Source organism: Salarias fasciatus, chromosome 6 (genome assembly GCF_902148845.1).
Source record: "Salarias fasciatus chromosome 6, fSalaFa1.1, whole genome shotgun sequence".
NCBI lineage: Eukaryota > Metazoa > Chordata > Actinopteri > Blenniiformes > Blenniidae > Salarias > Salarias fasciatus.
Genome location: NC_043750.1, coordinates 16,132,247 through 16,144,182, shown reverse-complemented (window position 1 = coordinate 16,144,182; position 11,936 = coordinate 16,132,247). Strand labels below are relative to the sequence as shown.

The 11,936-nt window shown below is 44.4% G+C and overlaps 1 protein-coding gene across 5 annotated transcripts in view; it reads right to left on the bottom strand.

The window, feature by feature from the left end:
* The window catches only part of LOC115389477 (amyloid-beta A4 precursor protein-binding family B member 2), a 45,022-nt gene that overhangs the window by 3,647 nt on the left and 29,439 nt on the right, over positions 1-11,936 (bottom strand). For 2 of the 5 annotated variants that reach the window (XM_030092868.1, XM_030092872.1), the window contains 10 exons: positions 11,646-11,731; positions 11,226-11,286; positions 9,512-9,658; positions 8,803-8,930; positions 6,230-6,235; positions 5,442-5,556; positions 3,610-3,697; positions 2,081-2,170; positions 1,885-2,000; positions 1,429-1,608 (listed from right to left, as the gene is read on the bottom strand). In XM_030092868.1, the coding sequence (XP_029948728.1) occupies positions 1,429-1,608; positions 1,885-2,000; positions 2,081-2,170; positions 3,610-3,697; positions 5,442-5,556; positions 6,230-6,235; positions 8,803-8,930; positions 9,512-9,658; positions 11,226-11,286; positions 11,646-11,731 (1,017 nt within the window). The remainder of the gene's footprint in view (positions 1-1,428; positions 1,609-1,884; positions 2,001-2,080; positions 2,171-3,609; positions 3,698-5,441; positions 5,557-6,229; positions 6,236-8,802; positions 8,931-9,511; positions 9,659-11,225; positions 11,287-11,645; positions 11,732-11,936) is intronic. The other 3 variants (XM_030092870.1, XM_030092869.1, XM_030092871.1) reach the window with 3 other exon arrangements.

Below are 11,936 nucleotides of genomic sequence, written 5' to 3'. Positions count from 1 at the left end.
TCGATTTGAACACATATTCTGCATTTTCTCCACAAACAGACGAGATCTGGAGAAGAGTTTAGTTTACAGAATACAGTCATCTAAACCTGGACTCAGAGGCAGGAACTGCATCTGATCCTCATGAGATACGTTGAGAAAAACCTGCATTAAGCTTTCAATTTTATGGAATATTGATTAAAATGTATGCATTTTATTGGCTTACTTGAAAATAAAGATGTTTTAAAGGTGCATTAAGGAGTTTGCACGTTTTATGCGAAACAGCGCCCCCTGCAGGCCTTGGGCGTAACGCAGCTTAGTGAAAAACTCGTGCCTGTGGCTTGCGTGCACGGAAGACAGGAACTCCTTCCTCGCTCTTTTAGTAGCGCTTGAGTAAAATTTAAGTTTCTTTTACCTGGTGGAGTCTGTGCTGGAGCTGTGGCAGTGCTAGAAGCCAGTCTTTTCTTACTTTCTGGAAGCTCCTGCTCAGTTGTTGCTCACTAAGCATCTGGCGGAGTAATGGCGGACAAAACGAAACCTAACAGCCGGAGCGCGCATTACGTCATTCCTTTCAAATTCTCCCCTAAAAAAACTCTGGTGCCGGACCGGCACTGCAACTTTCAAGTGACAATTTAGCGCTGTTAGAGGTACTTGTAATGAATATGTCAGGGCACATTGTGCACATCATTAAAAATGTGTAACATATTTATGGTGGAAAATAAGTATTTTTAAAGTTGAAAAACTCCTTAATGCACCTTTAAACAGAGGAAAGATCATGTTCTCTGACAATTTTCAAGTTTTCTACTGTTTCAAGATTTACAGAGATTATTTTCTACAGATACTGTTACAGAACGGTGTCAGTAATCTTGTGGTAAATCAATCAAATTTCATCAAACGATCAGAAAAGTACCACAAGCTCAGTCTTTATAAATATACCAGTGTTGTCGTTGACTCGGAGATTTGGTTCGGATGCTGCTCTGGTTTAAATATAGCTGTTAGTGTGGAACTCCTCATTAATCGGTGACAGAAAAATTCTCAACTCTTCCTTGTTCCACTCATGTGATTTTTGTTTTGAGCAAATAGCTGAAGTTTATTCACAGTGAAAATTCCAAAGGGGGCAGCATCATTTTTGCTGTTCAGTGTGAAGGCGACAAAATCAACACTCAGTTGAGTTGGAAAGATATAATTAGTTGGTGGATGAAAATAGCCCTGAGTGTGTAACATCTGGAATCATCAGACGTTTTCACAGGTGTCAGAGCAGATCACGTTCTCTGCTGTTTTTAAAGACCCATAAAAGTAACGTTGTGAACATCATTCACTTTACCTTCTGCTTCAGTCCCTCACAAATGAGCCGTTCGCTCCATTGTGACAGAAAGTAAAGTATTTCCATCGCCGTTTTTTTGAATTCGCTCTGTGTCTGAGCTGCGTTTGAGACGGCCGGCAGTGACTCACCATGCAAGCTGCCTGCACCGCCTCGGACACGCTCCCGGCGTTGGGCTCGCACCAGAAGACATGACAGTCGAAGCGGTGGCCGCCGGCGTCCATGATGAAGGCGAACGTGTGCACGTCGCGGCCGACGCCCATGAAAGACAGGAAGCGGACGCGGCACTCCACCAGCACCTCCTCCTCCTCCTGGGTGGAAGCAACACACACACACACACACACACACACACACACACACACACACACACACACACACACACACACACACACACACACACACACACACACACACACACACACACACACACACACACACACACACACACACACACACACACACACACACACACACACACACACACACACACACACACACACACACACACACGTACAATTTAATCTTCTGAGTAGAAAACGGCGGGAAACACAGCGTGAGGGTGCAGTCGCAGCAGGTGTGAGGCTGACCTTCTCCTTGCTGATGGTCACCGTGGCGTCGGCCACGTTGAGGGCGACCGGCGTCCAGTCCTCCTGGCTGGAGGAGCCTCTCAGGCTGTCGATGGCTCCGTTCAGTATGTCCATGCCTGGAGGAGGGGAGGTCGAGAGCGAACTGAGAGCAACGTCGACAGCGACACCGACCGCTGTGCTTCTGAGTCACACTGACCACACTGACCTATTGGTCTGGCCACAGGAAGCATCCCAAGATAAAGCACTTGAAATTTCTGAACCAGCTCCGTTTTCGGCGTGGGGAACTCTGTGGACGACACGAGAATCACAACGTCATTATATAATTATCACACATCATTGTTGCCTCTTAAGTGTCACAACTGGTGTGAAATATTTTGTTGGTTGCACCTTTGCCAAATACTGCATGAGCATATAAATGAAATCCTGCGGCGCGGCCAGTAACTCTTCTCTCTGACAAAGTGACAGCCAACAGGAGACAAACTCTTGAGTGATGGGAGGAATGGCTGCTTCTCATCACCTTGATGACTAAATGGGAGGCGGCCCGGGTCAAAGACATGCATCAAATCCTCTTTTCATAACACAACCGATACTTGTCTGAACATCAAAAAGGAGACGAAATTATTCTGTGACCGTTGTACAGCAACAGGGAAGCAAATACTTATCCGTCTTGAATTATTAATAAGTGTGCTGCCTCACGATCAACATTGGGGATATTTTAAATATTTCAGCTTATTTGTAACCATCACATGCATGCAGGGTTTGCAAAAGTATAGACATTGCGGTAAAAAGACCTCGGTGAAAGCTAAAGATCTGATCAACCTAATTTGCTGCTACCGTTTGAAAACCACTCCCCAGCTGGTTTCTTCAGGCTGACGTTCGGTCTGCGAGTTCCCTGATTTTACCAGCAGTGACGATCAGGCGCACGCTGCAGATTTCACTTGACACGCTTGAAGAAGTCGACTTCCAAAGAGTCTTTCCGGCATGGCGGCGGCTCCGGGAGCGCCGCATCAGCGCACTGACTGCACTGACTTTGAAGAGGATGTCAACCAAATTTAAATCACGGAGGATTTTTGCTCTTAATGGTTTGGGACTGCCAAAATTTTTTTGATCTTATTACTACACTATGAATTTTTTAGCCTGCTTATCTTCTTGAAAACTGCTCTGAATCGTCTCCTGGAAGCAACAGAGTTTATCTTGCTGCTGTCAGCACCGATGAAATGTCTTTTCTATCTGGAGGTGGCTCCACCTTGAATGCTATACTCATTCTGTAATGATTCAGAAAGTGGATTTTTGGACTTTTAGCTACATTTTGCCAACTATTCAACTAACTGGCAAATCACACAACACAGCAGTGGCACTGTAGACATGAAAACAATGAACGCGAGCTGGTAAATGTGGACGCAAACAATGCAGGATTTTAAATATTCATGTTTTAAATGTTTTATAAGGACATAAATGTATTCACAACATATGTCAAACATCTAAAAGACACAAGTGCACACACAGAGAAAAGTGCACTTTAATGAGCGCTGTTGAATATAAACACCGCTTTGATGCCCGGAAGCCTCCACAGGCTACACTCAGGGACAAAGAGCAATCCGAGGGACGCATGTGTCATTATTATGAAAATGCAACTAATTGTGAGAGATATACTGCTATATTAAGGACAGCAGCCATGATTCTATCGGTGTGTGTCTAAATAGCAACTTGTTGTGCGAAGCTTACCTTGCAGAGGAAGATCCAGTCCTGCTTGCATTCTGTCCTGGAGAGAGCCTCCTGCCATCGCTTTGGCATGCTTTCTCTCTGTCATTATCTGGAGGAGAGAGTGAGGGAGGGAGGAGGGGGGATGGAGAGAAAAGCAGACATATTTAGGTGTGAGGAAATAACGAGTGAAAGCAGAGCAGAAGTACGACTGAAGACGGTGAAAAGGAAAAGACAAACATGAGCAGAAAGTGCTTGAGAATGAAGAGAGAGGTGAAAAGATGAAAGAGCAGCGACAACCCTGATGCTGTCATTCTGTTTTCCCATTTTACTGGGGGAACGTGCACGCCCGCACGCACGCATGCACGCACGCACGCACGCACGCACAAATTAACCAGGTCACAATGCTCTTTCCAAAGCTGCTAAAAGCTCTTTCTGCAATGCAACTTCCAGAGAAGAACACATGCATGCAAAGCAGAACCAGCTGTGCAACACAAAGCAAAAACATCCACATTTATTGATACACACATGCAGATCACACACGGTTTTATCTGTATCTTTCATCAAAAGTTTGTTACAGCAGATTTGCACATCAGCAGCCCCCCGTTATGAACAATTCTCCCTATTTTCCCTTTTATTCTTCTCCGCCTAACAGCCGAATTATGCAAAGTAGACGTCCAATAAAACAGGTGGGCAGTAAAAAGAGGAGAAGCCGGTATTGACATGCGGAACGTTCACAAGGACAACAGGCTCCTCTCATATTTCAGTATCAAACTCATTTGGAGAACCCTTTAAAAATCCACTAAGTTGAAGTTAGCGCCGGAGTATGAGTCTGTATGGATGAAGGGACAATTCCGAGATGCTTTCAAGCACCAGATTAAAGGCTGAGGCTATAAATGTGTTTTACTGGGACAACGGGCGAGTCTATCAATTCTATATGTGGAGCAGACACAACAAAAACGTGGTTTGAATACTGTTCTTTCAGTTCGGCTCAATTTCATCTGCAACTCTCTCATGACTGCTTGGAGGGAAAAAGCCTGAAATTTACATAATTTCAGGGTCATTTTTAACTTTCTTCATATTCTCGGGGCTGGTTGGAGGAATTCCTGTAGCAAGTGTGAATCTTACACTGAATGAGGGTGTTTGAGGTTTCTCTCTCAAAAGAAATTATATTTTTAGCTTTATTCATGGTTGCTGATTCAAACATTAATACAGTAAAGAATAAAAACATCGACATACAAGCCAGTGAGCTCCCTATAAGACGTTAGTATACATGCAAGTAAAAGAGTTTTATATTCCTGCCCCTTCTCACTTTTTTTACTTGCTACCAGACCTTCTTCTCAAGCCTCAACGCTTCAAAACTAACAAGAGTGCATAACTGGCTGATTTGTTTAATTAGAAAACAAATGGAGAAAAAAAACACCTGAGCAGATAAAACTAACAAAAAAGACATATCGGCTCTTGAAGCTGTCGTGTCTCCAGCATGATCAATTCAAGTATCGTCTGAAAACAATAAATAAAGCTTTTGCAGTGCACCGACTGACAACAGGAGGAATTGTGACATCCGTTTGAATTTGGGACATTTTACACTATAAATATGTTTCATTATAGATAATTGCCGTATAATTGTTTTTCATTAAGACCGGCTTGAAAAATCTCAAAAGGAGCATCAGCTTTGTTCGACCTTTGGGTAGAAATTCTTAATTCCCAGGAATTTTAATTTGTGTGCTTTAAGAGGCTAAATTAAAAAGTCAAGAACCCTTTCAGTGTTTGAAGGGTTGAAGGGCACTGTAGTCGTCCTCAGAGGAAAACGGTGTAAAAGCTTGACGTGGCCTGTTCGGGCCGGAGGGACTCACCCGGGAGCAGATCTCATGCAGGCTGGTGGCGATGGCTTTGGCCGGAGTGTCACAGCGAAACACATGACATTTCAGGATCCTGGTGTTTTTGTCCCTCGCCACATACGCAAAGTCCCTGAGAGGAGGGGAAACACAGGCTTAACGAAGAAATGCAAAGTGAAATTCAGGTTTGCTGAACAGCTTTTGGTGCAGCAGAGCTTATTTATGAAGCAACGCTGTGTATTCACGAGGCCTGAATGTGTGTGTGTCCATTTTTGAGAAGGACGGGTCTCAGAGACAGATGAAAGATGAACTGACCTTTTTCAGAGGGATGAATACAGGACACACACACATAAACACACACACATAAACACACACACTCACACACGATGGAGCCGATGGACCCCAGAGATCAATAGAGCAGCGTGATGCACGAAGGAGCTGAATAGAGCGACAGCAGGAAAGAACTTTCCCCTGGGCCCACTGGAGCCGAAAACAATTTAACTCTGCTGAATAGGAGGAATGAGGAATGAAAAGAAGACGGAAAGGAGACGGCTGGAGGAGACGGAGGAATGAAGACACTGGATTCTCTCAAGAAAAAAAAAATATAGCTGCATCAAATTAAAGAAGCGCCCGATTTATGTGTGTGTGTGTGTGTGTGTGTGTGTGTGTGTGTGTGTGTACAGTGCACGAAGACACGCTTTGAGGAAAAACGAGACGCAGAGGAAATGAAACAATAAGGAATGACAGAGATGATGGAGAGATACCGGTTGGAGGGGGTCATGTATGAAAGGGAGGAATGTGTTTACCTCTCTCTGCATCCAAGAAAGCAGGGGAAGAAAAGGCAGACAGTTAGTGGAGTGGGGGAGAAAAAACAAAAAAAATCCATCACACTGGACCCCCGCTGCGGCGAGACCCACTCACACACATGCAAAATTAACCTTGAGTGACATATTTCCCTCTCACGCCGCCTCCCACACCCCTGCAGAGCCACGTACATCGCAGAAGAAGGAAAAAAAAAAAAAAGAGTTTGAGAAGCAGCGTGGTTGAAATTCATGTCTTGAAAAGGTGAGGAGCAGATATGAGCTGCATTGCAGCTGATTTCATACACTTATCCTCAAACCGAAATCTGAAAAACGGGCAGAAACTGAATAAATTGGCGGACAGAGGATGGTGGGACAGGAGCTGGAGAACGCAATTAGGATAAACATGTCTCTGTTTTCTGCAGGACGAGGAAAGTCACCTGCAAGTCTCTAAAAAGCAACATGAAAGAGAAGCCACCGAGACCGGAGTGAGGAGACTGAGGAGCATAATGAGACAGAAGTGAAATACTGGAAGAGGAAATTGGAAGTGAACTGCAGCTATGTACAGGATAAAGATAAAAGTGTGAGGATGAGGGCAGAGTAAAGCACCCAGATGAAGAGGAAAGATAAAAGTCAGGGGGGAAAAAGAGAGGACCGGAGAGGGAAGAAGGGGGGGAGTGATATCTCATTTCGAATATAATCTTATCATCGTGCCGACGCCCGTGAAAATGTCAAGGTTGCTGTGGGAAATGTGTAATCTCAATGGTGATAATGAGTTTCGTGGCCCGCCAAGAGAGGTGGGGGGCAACAGGGGGGCCATTCCCGGCGCTGACAAGAAATGCTCGGGGATATCAGGAGAGAGAGCGAGAGAGAGAGAGAGAGATGGAGGGGAAATCCCTGCTCCGACAAGGTTTTGCACACTTTCTAACTAAAACTCATGAATAAACAAGCACACCCTGAGAATTAGAGCATGAAGCTGCAGATATTTCATCGAGCTGTTTGGAAATTACGTGAATGTTGAATTTTGTTTGCATTTTTTCTACAGATGAAAAAAAAGTGATATTTCACTGCTGCGCTTGAAACTGTCAGCCTTACTACACAGAGGCTTTTCCTTTGCACACTCAAAGTAACACAATTTCTTTGCCACCTTATCTATTTGTAATAACTACTGCAGCCCTTATTCAACCAACACACACACTATAACCAACACACACATCTGATTTTTCCCTCCACCAGAAAAACTCAAGCATGCAGACTTTGAATTGGCTTTAGAAAAACAATCTACTCAAGCTATCTTCATGGAAACTAAGGCCTCTCTTCAGTGATTTCTCGCCTTTTCTTGCTTCTTCATGGGAAAAACCCAGAGTGCTGGCTCCAAAAGTAAGACGACAACGTTTCCAGATACTCACAGTTTGTTTTCCTATCTGAGGAGGCAATCCTGTGAACACAAGAGTCTCTTCACACTCACGGCATCAATCCCTGGCAGTGCTGCATGCGTGCACGCTCTCCTCAACCTGTCCGCTCCACACCCAGTGAGCACTAACCATACCTCCCCCTATGGCAGCTTCATCACCCTCTCCCTCTCCCTCTCTCCTGCCAAAAGCCCCCATTCTTCCCCTCCCTCTGGCAATCTCTCTCCTCCCTCTGCTGCAGCTCAAGTATTCCCACTGCTCAGACTCCCACTGTTTGTAGGTGGTCAGAATAAAGGCTAAATACTCGGGAGGACTGCTTTGAGTTATTAATATACTGTAGCGTACACGACGGAATGATCACGGGTGTGTTTGGGATGAATCCCCCGAAGCGCCGGAGTTCCGCAGTGTGCACGTTAGAGGAGCTTTTAGCCTCGTCGTCTTCCCTCCTGAGTGTATAGGGGAGTGAGCACGCATGTGCCGGCAGGAAAAGACACACAGACTCTACCAGTCACACCAGTCAGTGCAGCTCAGCTGTGACAGATAACCTACACATCTCCATTAGCAGCAGTGCACAGCGCCCTCTGCTGGGCAGCCAGCATCTGGTTAACATTATGCTCATTTGAAAGGTTAATTAACCTTCACACATCCATGAAAACACCGAACAGCTTCGGGTTTTACTCATATTCAAAAAAAATAACATCATGTCAGCGCGCTGCTGACGGTGAATGTGCCTTTAATGGATCCTGCTGTCGAAAGCGTCGCTGGGGTGAAAGTAAAGGACAGAGAGCCAGTTGGGAATTGGCAGTAAAAGAGAATAAAGGCCATTCTCTCGCTCTCATCCTCTGCTTTGCGCTGATGAATTAATCTTACATTACATCCCTTCATCATCAATCATTAACTACCCCCATCGCCTTGTCACCGGACCACCTGTCTGCTCGCCCTCATTTGTTACCGTGACCTTTTACAAGGTGTGTGTGAAACACTCACATCTCAACTTCACCTGTTTAAAAAAAAAAAAGTATTGACATTTTTACCTCAACAACAGAAGTAAGTGGAAGTGAAGATAATGAAATATCTGCCCAGAAACCTTGCACTGTATCAGTGTTAGAGAAGTGACTGAGCAAACTGTTCATCTTGGGATGGAGACGTGTTTCTGTGAAGACTGACCTGCCGTTGTCTCGGCCGACTCCCCAGACTCGGATGCTTGCGATTGGCTGAGAGTGAAGCACACTGCGATCCATGGGGTCGACCAGGTTCAACATGTTATTCTCCAGCACCAGGTACATGTCCTTCCCCTGAGCACGTATACACACACACACACATACACACACACATCTCTCACATCTCATCACGAGAACACGCTACCTTCATTTCCTGCAGCATTGTTTTTTTTTTTTTTGTGAAAAACAAGTGGCTCTTGAAAGGTCATGAGCTTTCTCTGCCTACCTGTGAAGTGTGTTTGCCTATGGCTGCACGGTGTAGAAGTGGTGATGCATGTGTGCTCTCTGGCTCTGAAGGCCACTAAATAAATGATTGAACTCTAAAAAGAGGGGGTGGAGGATGAAAGGTTACTGAAAAAAGGATGCCGCTCTCTCTCCCTCTCTTCTGTCGCTTCACATTAAATAAAACTACAGCAGCAGGAGGAGAGACTTCGTCACGCTGCTCCACTGTCTTCTTTCCTGCCGCTCCCTCCATCTTTCTTCAAACATTTTAGAACATTGTTGCCTTTGCTAACTTTGTGTTGATCTTTTCTTTAGTCAAACATTATCTTTAGATCCATCGTTCAATTTTGCCATACTCGCTTCAAATCCTTTGTTTCCAAGAACAACAAAGCCGTCGCTGTTTGGTTTTACAGCCTAAACACAGCCTTCCTCACCTCTCCCCAGATGCCAACAGTGTCCCGGATGTCATTCTTGCAGTAGGACAGCTGCCGGATGCAGTTGTTAACGGCAACGCTGCTCTTTCCCGGCGCTAGATCCTCCTCGGCCATCTCCACCCAACCCAGAGAACGCACTGCAAAACACTAAGACACACACACACAGCACATGATGACACCGTAAGGAAGCTCTAATCGAGTTTAAATGTCTTTGTTGCCCCGAAGTCTTTTGGTGGCAGCACGGCTTTGTGTAACAATGTCACATCAGATGTTTCGAACAGAAACACTGGAGACGGGGAGCGGACTAATTTTAACTCCACGGCGGGGAGCAGACAGGTTATCAGACGGAGACGACAAAACACGTTGGTAGACCGTCAGAGACAAAGAGCGAGAGAGACTGATCCATCCGCTCTCATCAAGTATTCATTTGATTTCAGGAGCCCATTCAGAAAGTACTCTGCAGATTATATAGGTCAGAGAGAGAGAGAGAGAGAGGGGGAGAAAAACCACTGAAAGGCTCAGAAAAAAAAGAAAAAAAAAGAAAAAAGTGAGGCACACTAACCCACAGTGTCACAGAGAGAACTTTGTTAGTATGAAGCCCGGTTTAAACTTAGATTCATAGACAGAAATTATGTGGGATGTTATTAATAGTTCGCTCCCTTAAAAGGGAGAAAAAAAAAGAGCAGGACACTCTTGATACTGCAGTGGGCTCTTTGCTGGCACTGGTGTGTGTGTGTGTCTGTGTGTGTGTGTGTGTGTGTGTGTGTGTGTGTGTGTGTGTGTGTGTGTGTGTGTGTGTGTGTGTGTGTGTGTGTGTGTGTGTGTGTGTGTGAGAAACTCACACCAGACCAGATGCCCTGACTGCAGGACTGTGTTTGTGTTTGGTCTTTATCACAATGTCACTGCTGCTGAGGACTGTGATCTATTTGCCTGATTAAAAAAAAAAAAAAAAAAAGAGAGAAAGAGGGAACAGACACCAGCCAAACCAACGGCGTGTTATCAGGCTGAGTGTCAGATTCAAACTCTAATCTGAAAATCTTTAGATCCATTCAGCCTAACGTGGAAACGTCACACACGCCTCGATGTGACATAATAAAATCAGTCATCCCAGACAAACAAGAATGTGATTGATCATTTAAATGGACATTTTCCAAACAAAAGGTCTTGTTATTCCACAAAGTAGAGTCTGACTTTGTAAAATCTGAAATGCCTCAATTCAATCTAAGTTTGATGTTTAAATAGCCTCTGGATCAAAGACAACACTGTTCAGAAAAAAAGAATAAATATTTGTTTTGCCACTTGGGGGCAGTATTGTTCAGCTAAAAGTTCAACAGCTGCCTGAAATAATGTAAACTGGACCATGACCAGAAGAAAATCCTTTAAACAAGAAACTAGCGGGATAGTTGATTCTAATCTGGAATGTTTATGACAAAGTATAAATAATGACGTGTGGGGTAAATACCTGTGAACATTTACTTGAAAGTAAAGATTCCTCACATCCCACCAGCCACACTGACTTATTTATATTTTTTTTTCCAGTTTACATGATGCTAATTAAAAAAACACAATTCAAACATTTGCTTGACTGACACAGCGACAAGTGTTTAACCTTTTTTTAAAGACTGAAAGAGCCTCTTCATCCAAATGAGTCAACAGCCCTCTGTGTGTGTAATGAAGGCTTTTTTTGACAGAAAGTTTAAAAAGGGCCTCTAACCTTCGCTTGTGGGTCGCTGTTTCCACTGCTTGATTCTTCTTCTTCCACAGCAGGACGGTTCCTGAAAAGCAATTTCAGTGATTTTAATAAAATGACACAGAGGACTGGATTACACAAGTATAAGTTAATAAATATTAATGTATAATGTAGCCACTTTGTCAGCAACGTTTCCACGTATCAATTTATCGAGGCGACACGCAGTGATTCCACTAATCGAGAGCATGTGGCCATTTCTAACTTTAACTTTCTGCTTTGTCAGACCTCATTAATCCAAAACATCAAAGGAAGCGATCACAAAGAACGCTTTCAGAGACGAGGAATGAGATGCAGTTGACACGTAGGGGGAAGGACAGAGCCCGTCTCAATCCAGTCTGGGTTTTCAGTGCCTGCTCGCATCGGGGTGCAGCGAAAGTGTCTCACCTCAGCTTGAGCGATGCGTAGCGAAGCGTGGCGCCTTCGAACTCCTTCAGGCTGGGGTCAGGGTTCACCGTGGCTGCGTGCAGGTCCTGGTGCACACAGGGAACTTTGTCAAGGTGTAAAATGGTAAAAAAAAAAAACTGTATAATAAAAAATCCCTCCTGAGCGTTCCACTTTAAAACCCGTTTCACACATGTAACCTGGATTATAGTGTTTGACAGGTTTCCTGCACTTTCAATCCTAAAGCAAGAAAAACTTTCCCCAGTCTGATCTCATCAAGATCAATATCAAGAT